The 15,114-nt window shown below is 35.8% G+C and overlaps 1 protein-coding gene and 1 long non-coding RNA gene across 3 annotated transcripts; one reads left to right on the top strand and one right to left on the bottom strand.

Moving 5' to 3' along the window:
- Window positions 1-3,458: 3,458 nt before the first annotated feature.
- Window positions 3,459-9,161, top strand: LOC103519280 (sialomucin core protein 24-like). 2 transcript variants are annotated; one of them, XM_017448248.2, is made up of 5 exons: window positions 3,459-3,874; window positions 4,926-4,964; window positions 5,407-5,466; window positions 6,464-6,604; window positions 8,479-9,161. In XM_017448248.2, the coding sequence occupies exons 1-5, from the start codon at window positions 3,820-3,822 to the stop codon at window positions 8,571-8,573; spliced, it is 390 nt and encodes a 129-aa protein (XP_017303737.1). In that variant the 5' UTR covers window positions 3,459-3,819; the 3' UTR covers window positions 8,574-9,161. The 2 variants fall into 2 exon arrangements, with proteins under 2 accessions (XP_017303737.1, XP_008482587.1); XM_008484365.3 differs by lacking the exon at window positions 4,926-4,964 and adding an exon at window positions 4,797-4,835 and having other exon boundaries at window positions 3,461-3,874.
- Window positions 9,162-9,808: 647 nt separating this feature from the next.
- LOC113471599 lies at window positions 9,809-10,991 on the bottom strand. Its single transcript, XR_003394233.1, has 2 exons — window positions 10,696-10,991; window positions 9,809-10,187 (listed from the first exon to the last, which is right to left on the bottom strand). It is a non-coding gene; the product is annotated as an uncharacterized LOC113471599 (long non-coding RNA).
- Between the last annotated feature and the right edge of the window lie 4,123 nt (window positions 10,992-15,114).

Raw genomic sequence — 15,114 nt, 5'->3', positions numbered from 1 at the left:
TTTCCACTTTGATAAAAACAAAATGAAGTAATGAAGTACGTAATTATAATTTTACAGGGTGGGGTGTCATTACTGTCATACATAATTATTACATCATTAGAATTATTCATATTGGGTTCATTAGAATGATTTGATTACATTAGAATAATAAAATATTCTAATATCGTTACGTTGTCTAGGTTCAATTCTATTATACAGTAGGTACTTACAAATCGATTACAATTAGATAGCAAGATTTGAAAGATTATGATAAATTAATATTGATATTCGATTTCTGTTAAACAAATCATAAACAAGTCCACTTAACACAAAAAGTCTATGCTATTATTTTGAGGAGCACTTCGTTCTGAGACACCCTGAATATGCACCTCCAATACTCTAAAGTTAATTAACGCAAAACTAATGAGTCAAATATAAATAATTACCTATACGTACGCTCCGCAAAATATACAGGGTGTTAAAAAAATGTTTCTCCGAGAATCAACAAGAGTTCAAAGTGTCGCGTTGCCCCGCGGACTCTCAGCCTAAGGTACCTACACTGAACCACTACCTATTTACCTAATAAAAATGAAATTTTGGGGGAATTTAAAATACCTACATAATAATACCTAGGGATTATGATAAATTAATATTGATATTCGATTTCTGTTAAACAAATCATAAACAAGTCCACTTAACACAAAAAGTCTATGCTATTATTTCGAGGAGCGCTTCGTTCTGATTCTGAGTGAATATGCACCTCCAATACTCTAAAGTTAATTAACGCAAAACTAATGAGTCAAATATAAATAATTACCTATACGTACGCTCCGCAAAATATACAGGGTGTTAAAAAAATGTTTCTCCGAGAATCAACAAGAGTTCAAAGTGTCGCGTTGCCCCGCGGACTCTCAGCCTAAGGTACCTACACTGAACCACTACCTATTTACCTAATAAAAATGAAATTTTGGGGGAATTTAAAATACCTACATAATAATACCTAGGTTCTAATGATTTTTCCAACTTTCTTAATAAAATTAACACTGTAAGTTCAAACAGCTCCTCAAGTGGGATCACTGAGTGCACCCCAAAAATCTGATTCACCCTGTATACACATCCCCCCACAAAGAGAGAGAGAGAGAGAGAGAGAGAGAGAGAGAGAGAGAGAGAAAGAGAGAGAGAGAGAGAGACAGAGAGAGAAAATCCTGTAAATCGAACTAATCACGAGCTGCTGGCTATTTTGGGTGCACCTATGATTGATACCATGATTGTAATAAATGTAATACATAATAATAACAGATTATGGTCAGCAAGTAAGTAGTAGGTAGGTACAGGTAGTTAGGATGATAACTATTTATGGGCACTATAAATCCAATACCTAGTCAAAGAAGCAAATGGAAATGGAAGTAAACCAACAATCACAAAAATCATTGGAATCGAATAACTTTTCATAATTATAATCAATAATTATAATTACCAAGAAAATAATGAGATAACAAGCACCTGTATTAGGTATACTAATTCTTTATTCTACTAATAATTAATATTAATTGGACCAGTTATGAGGCTATTAAGAGAAATATGAAATGTTATTAACTTATAGGTAAGCATGAGATAAAAATAATACACTGCGTTGTATGTGTAAAGTAGTATTGTATGAATTGACAATTTCCCACGTATTAAACTTATATAGGTAATATTTTAAGCTTTAAGTTATTTTCCCACCCATTTATGTAGATGAAAATTGGATCTTGGTGATTGTGAGCAATAGAGTGAACTGATGTACGGAGTACTAGACTAGCAAGTCCGATATCTTCACCAATCCTCTCGCTTCTTTCTTTTCTTACAATCTCACATATTTTCTCTTTCCACTTTTCCAATGGGCTTCCATTACTTTATTTTATGTTTATTTCTGCCGTGAACTAGTGAATCTCAACAAGTTTTCCTTTACCGCAATCATTTATGCTAGGAATCGTACGTATAATCTTCAGTCACTCTTTCTGTTAAGACAATGATCAAAATGTTTCTTTTCCTCTCTTTCTTTCTTTTTCTAATAAACCAGTATTGATTTATTCTCTGCTCGCCTCTTACTCTCTCTATCTCAGTATACGTTAATTTATTTAAAGTTCCTATGAAATGATCAAATATACATATCGTAGTAACGATTCATTGACAGTCAGTTTTGCTTTAATTCATTGCTTAACTATGTACAGTTATAATTGTTTTTTGTTGTTTCCCTTAGTTTAATTTATTTCTGGATTACGTATTTATTTTGTTGTAAAGGTTTGTCCCTAGTCTTGCTATACATAGAAGCTAAACTATTGTCTAGGTACTCTAGGTAGATCAAAGTATTTTAATATCCAACTTGCGTTGATAGTTCGAAAATAATTCCTTATCACACGAACCTAGCAGGCAGAAGATCTCTGAGTTAGTCTCTCGGTTTGATCAAAATTTTCAATCACAAGTTTAGGCAGTGTGCTTTATATAATTTGTGTACTCGTTAGTAACTTACAGTAAAGACATACTTTCAGTTCCATGACAAAATGTCTTCTCAAAAAAATTGTATTAGGCTTCTGGAATATTTGTAAATAATTTTTTGATAAAACAAAGAACTTATAAATATAGTCTGTCGTTTGTATTAGGTTAGCTACCCTTGACAAAACGTATTATACGGTACCTACCCTAGATAAATATGTACTATTATTTTATATCCTAATCAACTCATTAGAGTTATCAACTATGTTGTAGAACTTATTAAATTGACTGAACGTCAGCTTAAGTGGTAGTTGTAGAATTTGTAGTTATCACCCCAAAAACGTAGGACAACAAAAAATCATCTTGAATGTCTGTTAACATTTGAATGAAGTTGCGTTTAAAAGCATTTGTACCTACCTGTTTACATGTGTTGTGATTTTTCTTTTTTATGCAAGGCGAGAAGAAAGTGTAGTTTAAATTAAAATATGATTTGATATTGTAAGCAATATAATTATCATAATAAAAATATGGTACATGAAAGAATTTTAATGCTGAGCTTTTTCATTTATATCCTAATATTTCTAATATAAATACCCCCAGGTGCCTAACTTTTAAGCTGCACTTTACGAAATCTATTTTATTTGAACCTCCTCGAACGACCTTGTCAAGAATGTCTGAAGGTCAAGGTCCTTTCCCAATTTACCTCTTTGGATATGGTTGGAATTTTTCCTCTTTGGGCGTGATAGCGCGACCACATTGACTGCCACGGGACGCTTATGTATTTTAAATGGTTATCTGAAGGAGGGGCCTCTGAATGAAATTTTATTTGTTTGATGGAAAAATTCCTGTCTTTTATCTGGGCTGTGACAGCCAACGTGTTGGAGTTAAAAAATAAGTAGGTACGGTAATAACACTATCGTACGATTTTTCCCACTGAGCTACTTGGCAACACTGTCAGTAAAAAAAATTCTCTGTGTGTTTACATTTTTAATCATCTGATCGCTGACATCTGATATGTTGCCAATCATTTTAATCCAATCCGAAATCCGATGATTCCGATGTAGGTACTAGAATCTAGAATTTGACCCCAAAAGCTGAAAGTTCACTTTTGATAATCCGAAAAACTGTCGTGCTCGTGTTTAATCTGTCCCGGTTAACGTTTATAATCAGTATTCATTATCTCATTTCCTTTTATTAGTGACAAAGTTATTCTTCGTTTGTACATGAACTAGCGGCAAAATCATTTCTGTTTGGTGTATCATATTATGCAACATTAGAAAACTTCAGTTGAAACTTGAAAGCAACCGAGGATCCCACCATTTCAAATTCTAATCTTTTCTTTTGTGATAAAATAAAACCGAGAAAATGCAGAGTCTTGTCCATTTGGTTGTTTTCGCATTCCCCTACATCATTTTCACTGGTGAGTATAATCTTTTGGTACTTGTACAGAAGTCACATCCCTGGAATATTGCTACCAAAGGAACTGGCACAAACGAGCAGTGACCAGTGTTATTATAGGGTTAGGTTACATGCAAGAAGGAGTTTTCACAATTGGAGCAGTGATTGGTGTTATTATAGGGTTAGGTTAAATACAAAAAGCTTTCCTTTTCCACGGACGTGACTTCTGCATAATTACCAATCTTTTTTATCGGGAAAGACCTAAAATCCTTTGGGATGATTTTTCTCAAAGTTCATGACCCCATGGATGTGATCTCTTGGTGCATTTCATCAACCCCTAGCTAGAAACATGTGCAAGTATTTACCATACCTAAACTTGACCTGTAAATCTCAGGAACCCGTGAATATTCCTACTGTCAAAATAACTTGTTTCAAGGAATTGATTAGATTAACCCATTTTTGATAAGAATAAATGAAGAAAGAATAAATAAAGTGATAAAAATAAATAAAATAAATGAAAGAGAGAAAACAAATTTGGAATAAGAAATTAAATAATTTATTATGAGTTTTAGGTATTAAAAAACACGATCGCGAAATAACATCGTACTTTGAAAATTGAACGAAGGAATGTTGATCGTTGCTTGATCGCTGCCTATTCACACTATAGTGCCAGTCTCGCTCCGGTCACGGTCCAGTTTCGGTCCGATCAAAAAGATTCGTCGCGAGAATGTTCCAAATTTTGACTGTGAGCTGACCGTTACTGTACCTTGACTAGAACGTCTAGTGTGTACACTCGCATTTACTTGCCTTCAACAATCATTTGATCGGACCGATACTGGACCGTGACTGGACCTTGACTGGCACTATAGTGTGAATCAAGCTTTATCCTGTTATAAACAAGTAGGTATGCTTATTCAAAACAATTTTTGTTCTTCAAATTTCAGATGCAGCATCAGTTTCAGTCCAGCTACCCAGTAACAGAAGTAAGTTTTTAACATTGAGATGGATAGACTGGGTTAATAGAGAGACATGGTACATATTTTAATATACAATTTTTGTTCTTCAAATTTCAGATGCAGCATCAGTTTCAGTCCAGCTACCCAGTAACAGAAGTAAGTTTTTAACATTGAGATGGAGAGACTGGGTTATTAGAGAGACATGGTACATATTTAAATATAAAAAAAAAAGAAAGATAACAGGAAGAGAGGAAATAGGGAAAAATTACAGTTTGAAAAAGCACAGGATTTGATAAATCTCTTACAAGTTGAAAGTTATGATTAAAATAACTATGGAGTAGTTAAGTATAACAGGTAGAAAGTAGTTTGGCAATTTACTATTTGATGATTAGAGGGAAGAGAGGAAATAGGGAAAAATTACAGTTTGAAAAAGCACAGGATTTGATAAATCTCTTACAAGTTGAAAGTTATGATTAAAATAATTACTGAGTAGTTAAGTATAACAGGTAGAAAGTAGTTTGGCAATTTACTATTTGATGATTAGAAAAAATAAATAAAAATATTGAGATCCCTAACCCCTTTTTGCTTCTTTTTTCAGGTGCTTTGCAACATACTAGCAAACCTAGCCTAAGTGAATATGAAATGGTACCACAGAATGGTAAGTTCATATTTTCCTATATTTATTACCTATACCAAGTACCTAGGTATATTTATTAAGGTTTTCAATTTATTTCTAAAGAGGTTGTTACCTAAAGTTTAACAAGCTGGGCCCGTTCCTCTGGGAATTTTTTAGCTCGTAGGTTATTCGATTGTGATTAGAGAAAACCAGTACGTTAATTAAACAAGCAGGGTCCGTCCCTCCGGGAATTTTTTAGCCCGTAGTGATTAGAGAAAATCAGTACCTACATATGACCTAATTTGTTCAATATTCAGTTTATTATCATTCTTGATTTGATTTTTTGATTTTACTTTCATGTAATGATTTAAAAGCAAGACTAGAGCCCATTCTCCCTTCATTCCCAATATAAAGTTTAAGTCACCCATCCATTTATTGGCCTTGCTTGGCATAGCTTAACATAGGTGATGCTAAAACCGGTCTTAGATGATCAACTGAAGTGTTATCTAAAACTTTCTCACTTTGAGTTCATAGGTCATTGCAACAAATTTCAAGATCAGAGCTCATTTGTGTGAGAAAATGTGAAAAAAAAAAAAAAAAAATCCCCCAAAAACCATTTTTCTTTTTTTGGCTCTCTGGACAAAATTTGCACCACCATTTTTGTGTTCCTGGTAAAAAGACCTTTAATTTGATATATAGGTCAACCAGGTTTGGATAAGTCCTTCTATGGGGACAGACAACAGACAGACTGACTGACAGAGTGACAGACAACACCAAAGTGAATAGTCCACTATACCTTTTTTTATTACTATTGTCATAATAAAGGAAGGACGGGCTAAAAACTAGCTATAACTAGACGAACCCTTATCATTGATGAGGATTTAAAAAAAAATGGTATTTAGAACCTATTGGGGGGAGGAAATAAATGTAAGCTTCATTTATAAATTTTGTGAAGTATGAAGCTTTTTTTTATGAAATTCAGGCCTAGCCCTAAATACAGTTCTGAATTGTTGTTTAACATGTTTTTTTCTGTTTCCAGGTACTACTAGTGTTAAACCCCCTGTAACACCCACTCTCCCCCCTCCACCTACCTCCCCTGCTCCTACCACTACCAGTGCTCCTGTAACCACAGCAGCTCCTTACGTACCAGAACACAAATTTGATGGTGCCAGCTTCATTGGTAAGTTGAGATCCATATAAGTATAAGTAGCACTTTATTTAGACTCTCAACTTAGAACAAGTTGTTCCATTATACCAACAGTTTAATAGAGCACCTCTTTATTGTTCCATATGATCCATATGAATGGCTAAGGGTAGAGTGACAGACAACACCAAAGTGAATAGTCCACTATACCTTTTTTTATTACTATTGTCATAATAAAGGAAGGACGGGCTAAAAACTAACTATAACTAGACGAACCCTTATCATTGATGAGGATTTAAAAAAAAAAAATGGTATTTAGAACCTATTGGGGGGAGGAAAAAAATGTAAGCTTCATTTATAAATTTTGTGAAGTATGAAGCTTTTTTATGAAATTCGGGCCCAGCCTTAAATAATAAATTTTGTGAAGTATGAAGCTTTTTTTTATGAAATTCAGGCCTAGCCCTAAATACAGTTCTGAATTGTTGTTTAACATGTTTTTTTCTGTTTCCAGGTACTACTAGTGTTAAACCCCCTGTAACACCCACTCTCCCCCCTCCACCTACCTCCCCTGCTCCTACCACTACCAGTGCTCCTGTAACCACAGCAGCTCCTTACGTACCGGAACACAAATTTGATGGTGCCAGCTTCATTGGTAAGTTGAGATCCATATAAGTATAAGTAGCACTTTATTTAGACTGTCAGCTTAGAACAAGTTGTTCCATTATATTAACACTTTAATAGAGCACCTCTTTATTGTTCCATATGATCCATATGAACGGCTAAGGGGAGATTTCACCAATATTTTTCCAGTCCCTAGAAAGCCTGTTAGCTAATAGCCTGATAAATTCTATTTGAATTGTATAGGTTTATTAGGGTTGTTACAGGATAAAAATTAGTTTGGTGAAACCCTCTCTGAGAAGTAAATCAAACCAACTCTGACCTATTTTGGATTCAATGGGGCTCAACCAAATGACAATTTTTTTCGAGATAGAGTCCTATTCCGATGTAAAAGTACCCAAAAAGTGCATTGGCGCACTCAAAAACATCTAAAACGGTCCCTAAATCCGCTCAAAGGTCGCAAAAAAATAACGTTGAAGCAGCCATGGTTTACGACCTCGCATGAACTGACGTCATCACAAAAAATGGCTGCCCGCGAAAATTTTGTGCGTTTCAAAAATCAGAAATTTCCAACAAAGATTTCTCCTCTTAGGAAGCCTCAAATGAAATTTTAAGCATTTCTATTGAAATCAGCGTGTTTCGAACTTCCTTTATCAGCGAAGAAAAAAAAAAGTGGTTGAGCCCCATTCCCAGCAGGGTCAAAGTTTATTTGGCTCTGTACCTAAATGAGCAGTACTTTTATTAGTTTTGGTAAATTACAAGGAAAATTTAATCATCCCAAATAGCTTCATAGGTTGGTTGTATAGGTTAGAACCACTGGAGCCAAACTGTATGGCATTGAATTATCATGAGAGTGATATGCAATGAATCATCGCGATGAACTAAGTTAGTCACTGAATTAGTCTACTCATAGCTGAGCAAACTAGCATGGAATTAGGGTTGTTACAGGATAAAAATTAGTTTGGTGAAACCCTCTCTGAGAAGTAAATCAAACCAACTCTGACCTATTTTGGATTCAATTCCCAGCAGGGTCAAAGTTTATTTGGCTCTGTACCTAAATGAGCAGTACTTTTATTAGTTTTGGTGAATTACAAGGAAAATTTAATCATCCCAAATAGACTCATAGGTTGGTTGTATAGGTTAGAACCACTGGAGCCAAACTGTATGGCACTGAATTATCATGAGAGTGATATGCAATGAATCATCGAGAAAAACTAAGTTAGTCACTGAATTAGTCTACTTATAGCTGAGCAAACTGGTAATACAATTTACATTTGTTTATAATATTTCAGGAGGCATAGTTTTGTGTGCTGGATTGACTGCTATTGGATTCGTCTCCTGGAAATTCTACAAAGCACGTGTTGAACTGACATACCGCACTCTGTAAGCCTCTCGAGTATTAACAATGCAATTCAAATCTTAAATTGGTGTGAAGGTAATTTATTTATACAGAAGTAATTTAAAAAATGACAACAAAGAATACTGTTTATACCTACAATATACTTTTTTTTCTCTAAATTTAAATGAAGACTGTTAATTTTTTTACAAACTTAACTATTTGTAAAATTCTTTGTGCTTGTATTTACTTTTTTTGTGAAATGAAATATGCTTAACGAAATTAAATCAGTAGCAAATTTTGTTTATGTAATGGAAATAAATGACTTTTCTGATATCGGATTTGTTTGTTTCAATTGAAAGTTATGGAATTTTTATCCCATCCTTACTATGAAGGAAAATCTGGGGAAACTTTCGAGTTGTTTTATTTAGATAAGCAGTCACTATACTTTACTAAATAAGGTACCTTGTATGTGATATCTACTCAATGTGAGATCAACATTGTATGTATGGCATTAAAATAAGGCCTAAACCATTTCCTATCGTGGGAAAATATTTAAATTATTTTGGTGTTCATTAGGATAGTAGAAAAGTTCACAAGGAAAAAAAATCTCAAAGGTTAAGAGTAAATCATGGGAAAGAGAAAAGTGTGTATCACAACCTTTTTGGAAAACGAAATACCAAATGATAAACTGAAGAAATAATTTAGTTTTTTGTATTAATTAGATACTCTGACCATAGGTACCATAATATGAATATAACCTCTGGGTCTACAGTCTCTCACAAGGAAAAAAAATCTCAAAGGTTAAGAGTAAATCATGGGAAAGAGAAAAGTGTGTATCACAACCTTTTTGGAAAACGAAATACCTAGTTACTGGAATGCATTCGAATGGAGGGAGAATATCAAATGATAAACTGAAGAAATAATTTAGTTTTTTGTATTAATTAGATATTCTGACCATAGGTACCATAATATGAATATAACCCCTGCACTATAACATGAACTCTACCGTGGAGTTGTGGGCCCTACCTAGGTTATGCTCTTAACTTCTTTTAACCTTCTTCACCTCCGTCCAAAACTCATCTTACTGTCAACACTCCCCGGTAATCCTGGTAGCTCTAAAGGTCCAAACAGTTGACAGCCGTCGATCGATGTCAATTCACATCGATCAATGTCGATTCACATCGATCAATGTCGATTCACATCGATCGATGTCGATTCACATTGATCAATGTCGATTCACATCGATCGATGTCGATTCACATCGATCGATGACCGATTGACCACATGAAACTGGAGAATTTCCAGGGTATCCGTGGAGTGACAATAACCAGCTGAATTTCTTTTTGAGCTTTTTTGAATGCTTAACATTTTAACATTGTTTTTTATTGGCATGTAAAAGCAAGCCTATCAATTAGCTGTGAATATGTCCTACATTTCCCACTGCTGTTGTATACAGCTCCTCATTTGTCCTCGAGAGACAACCGATTTTCCTAGCAGCTTGGGATTTTTTCTAATAGCCCCTCACGGTTACCCGTCCCCCATCCAGTTAGCAAACATCTTTCATGATGCTTAACTTGATTGATGACCAGGAATTGTTACAAAGTTCTTAATCTTGGGGGAATTAAAATTATTTCAAATAATTTGTAGTCAAATTCGGTAAACCTGTTGACAAGTCCTTTAGGATTCACATCGATCAATGTCGATTCACATCGATCAATGTCGATTCACATCGATCAATGTCGATTCACATCGATCAATGTCGATTCACATTGATCGATGACCGATTGACCACATGAAACTGGAGAATTTCCAGGGTATCCGTGGAGTGACAATAACCAGTTGAATTTCTTTTTGAGCTTTTTTGAATGCTTAACATTTTAACATTGTTTTTTATTGGCATGTAAAAGCAAGCCTATCAATTAGCTGTGAATATGTCCTACATTTCCCACTGCTGTTGTATACAGCTCCTCATTTGTCCTCGAGAGACAACCGATTTTCCTAGCAGCTTGGGATTTTTTCTAATAGCCCCTCACGGTTACCCGTCCCTCATCCAGTTAGCAAACATCTTTCATGATGCTTAACTTGATTGATGGCCAGGAATTGTTACAAAGTTCTTAATCTTGGGGGAATTTAAATTATTTCAAATAATTTGTAGTCAAATTCGGTAAACCTGTTGACAAGTCCTTTAGAGGTGGGTTTATTTCGATTTCACTCTCTTTAGTATTCAGCTAATGACATTTGTTATACCCTAATAGTGCAACTTGAGTTGGACAGCATCGAGGGTGGCAAATATTTGGACGGGGGACTTTTTGGACAAGTAAAGCACTGCGAGCTAAACAGTGTGCACTCAGCAGAGTGAAGAAAATGGAAAAGCCCAGTAATTCCAGCTAAACAGAATAGCTGAAAAGTGTCTGAAACTCATTTTATATCTTCTCCAAACTCTAGGAAAACAAATTTGACGCCACTATTTGGACGGGGGACTTTTTGGACAAGTAAAGCACTGCGAGCTAAACAGTGTGCACTCAGCAGAGTGAAGAAAATGGAAAAGCCCAGTGAAAAGTGTCTGAAACTCATTTTATATCTTCTCCAAACTCTAGGAAAACAAATTTGGCGCCACATTTGGGTTTAAAAAATATAGGTAGGTTTAAATTAATTTACAAATAATCAGGTATCCAGCTCATGCACCTAAAAATTGAAGAAAGTCCATCCTAGTAAAATGAAACAAGATTTTGTTTACTGTAAATTATTTCTTGACTTATTTTCTCTTTTGTACGAGATCTGAATATATTTTGTATTTTTTTCTGTTGAATTAATTGAATTACAAAACATTTTTCTTCAAAACTAAAACATATGTTGTATTCTTTGTCTACTAGATAGCGTGGTATTTTTGGTGTCTTTTGACTTTATAACATTTTTCTTCAAAACTAAAACATATGTTGTATTCTTTGTCTACTAGATAGCGTGGTATTTTTGGTGTCTTTTGACTTTATTTTAGTGTTGTATGTACTGACCTTTGAGGCCTAACTAGAGATGAAAAAAGGAAAACTCACTTCATTTCAAAGTCTCAGGAATAGCAATTAATAACAAGTTTTATTTTAATAAAAAGAACAGAAGGAAAATTCTGGAGATTCACATTTTTCTTGATCTGAAAATCTGACATTATTTTTTAGGTTATGTTTATGTTGTAATCTGTGTAAGCCGGGTACACACTAATCACAACATTTAGATAGCTACTTCCGACTGAAGAAGAAAGATGTAAGAACCTCTTTGAGTATCGGGTTTAAATACTAAAACGAAACCATATCAAATCACCAAGTCATGGTGTTCCAAGCATTCGAACAATTACCCCGGAATCCTTCTGTGTGTAAGCTGGACGATTTATAAGCTAGTTACATTCAGTTACCTATAGAGTGAAGACGACGTGTATGCTGCACTCTGGTGGGATTTCTAAATACTCGATGTAATGGTGTAAGAAGCTCTTCGAGTATCGGGTTTAAATACTACAACGAAACCATATCATATCACCAAGTCATGGTGGCTTGCTTGTAAAGGTCTCTGTTTCCCAATCCAAGGGTCTCGGGTTCAATCCCCAGCTATGTCCAACTGATGAAAAAAAAAGCTAGTTACATTCAGTTACCTATAGAGTGAAGACGACGTGTATGCTGCACTCTGGTGGGATTTCTAAATACTCGATGTAATGGTGTAAGAAGCTCTTCGAGTATCGGGTTTAAATACTACAACGAAACCATATCACATCACCAAGTCATGGTGGCTTGCTTGTAAAGGTCTCTGTTTCCCAATCCAAGGGTCTCGGGTTTAATCCCAGCTATGTCCAACTGATGAAAAAAAAGAGTATCGGGTTTAAATACTACAACGAAACCATATCACATCACCAAGTCTTGGTGGCTTGCTTGTAAAGGTCTCTGTTTCCCAATCCAAGGGTCTCGGGTTCAATCCCCAGCTATGTCCAACTGATGAAAAAAGAAAGCTAGTTACATTCAGTTACCTATAGAGTGAAGACGACGTGACGACGTGTATGCTGCACTCTGGTGGGATTTCTAAATCTTCTAAGAACCTCTTCGAGTATCGGGTTTAAATACTACAACGAAACCATATCATATCACCTTGTAAAGGTCTCTGTTTCCCAATCCAAGGGTCTCGGGTTCAATCCAACTGACTCTCACACAAATCTCAACTATTAACAAGGACCATCTGAACCCAATATTGAACCCAAGACATCACAAATCTGAAACTATTAACAACCGTGCCCCGGGGAGCGTGCAGCGTGCACGAGCGTATACAGTGCAAGTAGATATCCCACCAGAGTGCAGCATACACGTCGTCTTCACTCTATAGGTAACTGAATGTAACTAGCTTTTTTTTTTTCATCAGTTGGACATAGCTGGGGATTGAACCCGAGACCCTTGGATTGGGAAACAGAGACCTTTACAAGCAAGCCACCATGACTTGGTGATATGATATGGTTTCGTTTCGTTGTTTTCGGAAACAGAGACCTTTACAAGCAAGCCACCATGACTTGGTGATATGATATGGTTTCGTTGTAGTATTTAAACCCGATACTCGAAGAGGTTCTTACACCATTACATCGAGTATTTAGAAATCCCACCAGAGTGCAGCATACACGTCGTCTTCACTCTATAGGTAACTGAATGTAACTAGCTTTTTTTTTTTTCATCAGTTGGACATAGCTGGGGATTGAACCCGAGACCTTTACAAGCAAGCCACCATGACTTGGTGATGTGATATGGTTTCGTTGTAGTATTTAAACCCGATACTCGAAGAGGTTATAGGTAACTGAATGTAACTAGCTTACCATATCATATCACCAAGTCATGGTGGCTTGCTTGTAAAGGTCTCTGTTTCCCAATCCAAGGGTCTCGGGTTCAATCCCCAGCTATGTTCAACTGATGAAAAAAAAAAAGCTAGTTACATTCAGTTACCTATAGAGTGAAGACGACGTGTATGCTACGACGTGTATGCTGTCTTCGAGTATCGGGTTTAAATACTACAACGAAACCATATCACATCACCAAGTCATGGTGGCTTGTAAGCTATGTCTCCGGAACCGGGTTTAAATACTAAATGAGTATCGGGTTTAAATACTACAACGAAACCATACGGAGCGTGCTGCACGCTCCCGGGGCACGGTTGTTAATGTTGTTAATAGTTCAGATTTGTGATGTTGTTGTTAATAGTTCAGATTTGTGATTTGTGTGAGAGTCAGTTGGATTGAACCCGAGACCCTTGGATTGGGAAACAGATATGGTTGTAGTAACCCGATATTCGAAGAGGTTCTTACAGGTTCTTACACCATTACCATTACATCGAGTATTTAGAAATCCCACCAGAGTGCAGCATACACGTCTTCTTCACTCTATAGTAACTAGCTTATTTATTTATTTTTTTTTTCATCAGTTGGACATAGCTGGGGATTGAACCCAAGACCCTAGGATTGGGATACAGAGACCTTTACAAGCAAGCCACCATGACTTGGTGATGTGATATGGTTTCGTTGTAGTATTTAAACCCGATACTCGAAGAGGTTCTTACACCATTACATCGAGTATTTAGAAATCCCACCAGAGTGCAGCTTACACGTCGTCTTCACTCTATAGGTAACTGAATGTAACTAGCTTTTTTTTTTCATCAGTTGGACATAGCTGGGGATTGAACCCGAGACCCTTGGATTGGGAAACAGAGACCTTTACAAGCAAGCCACCATGACTTGGTGATGTGATATGGTTTCGTTGTAGTATTTAAACCCGATACTCGAAGAGGTTATAGGTAACTGAATGTAACTAGCTTATTTTTTTTTCATCAGTTGGACATAGCTGGGGATTGAACCCGAGACCCTTGGATTGGGAAACAGAGACCTTTACAAGCAAGCCACCAAGACTTGGTGATGTGATATGGTTTCGTTTTTAGTGAGTAGATTTTGTAGATTTCGGGTTTCTTTTCAGAAACGGAACCGATTCCGATGGCGCGCCAAATTGGATTTTCTACGGTTTAGTACAGCCAAAAAAGCAACCGGTTCCGTTCCCGAAAGGAAAATTCACCTTTTCTTACCAGGCGAGTATCCCAACCAACTTCTCCGGAGGGACTCATTCTGGCACACCACGTGATCACGAGATAGTGGCAACCAGTTACTGAATTTAAAAATAATTCTGCTCATAATAACAAAAGATAGGTATACGACTCAAGTTGAATGGAAAAAATCAAGGACAGACAAGGAATTTATTATCGTCATGTTTGGACCAATCAGAGTCGAGACGTACGATTTGGTTTCGATCCTTACTTCCTTGTTGATCTCTACACGTTCTTTTTTATAACTCCATAAGTTCTTCGTAATATTTTTCTTGTATAATATCTGCACCATAATGTCTTCAACCTAAGTAACTAATGGTTTATGTCGCTCGTTTTATATTTTTCGAGCAAATTTTAAATCGACTAGATCAAGAAATTATTAGGATTAGCTGTCAAAATCCCATCATTTTACCAGAGTACCTGACTTTTTTGGCCATTTGAGGATAACAATGTTATTTATTCCACATAAATATTATTATATTAG

The sequence above is a fragment of the Diaphorina citri genome, unplaced genomic scaffold, assembly GCF_000475195.1.
Source record: "Diaphorina citri unplaced genomic scaffold, Diaci psyllid genome assembly version 1.1 scaffold64, whole genome shotgun sequence".
Classification (NCBI taxonomy): domain Eukaryota; kingdom Metazoa; phylum Arthropoda; class Insecta; order Hemiptera; family Psyllidae; genus Diaphorina; species Diaphorina citri.
The sequence above is the reverse complement of the archived record's forward strand: the minus strand, read 5'-3'. Positions and strand labels throughout refer to the sequence as shown.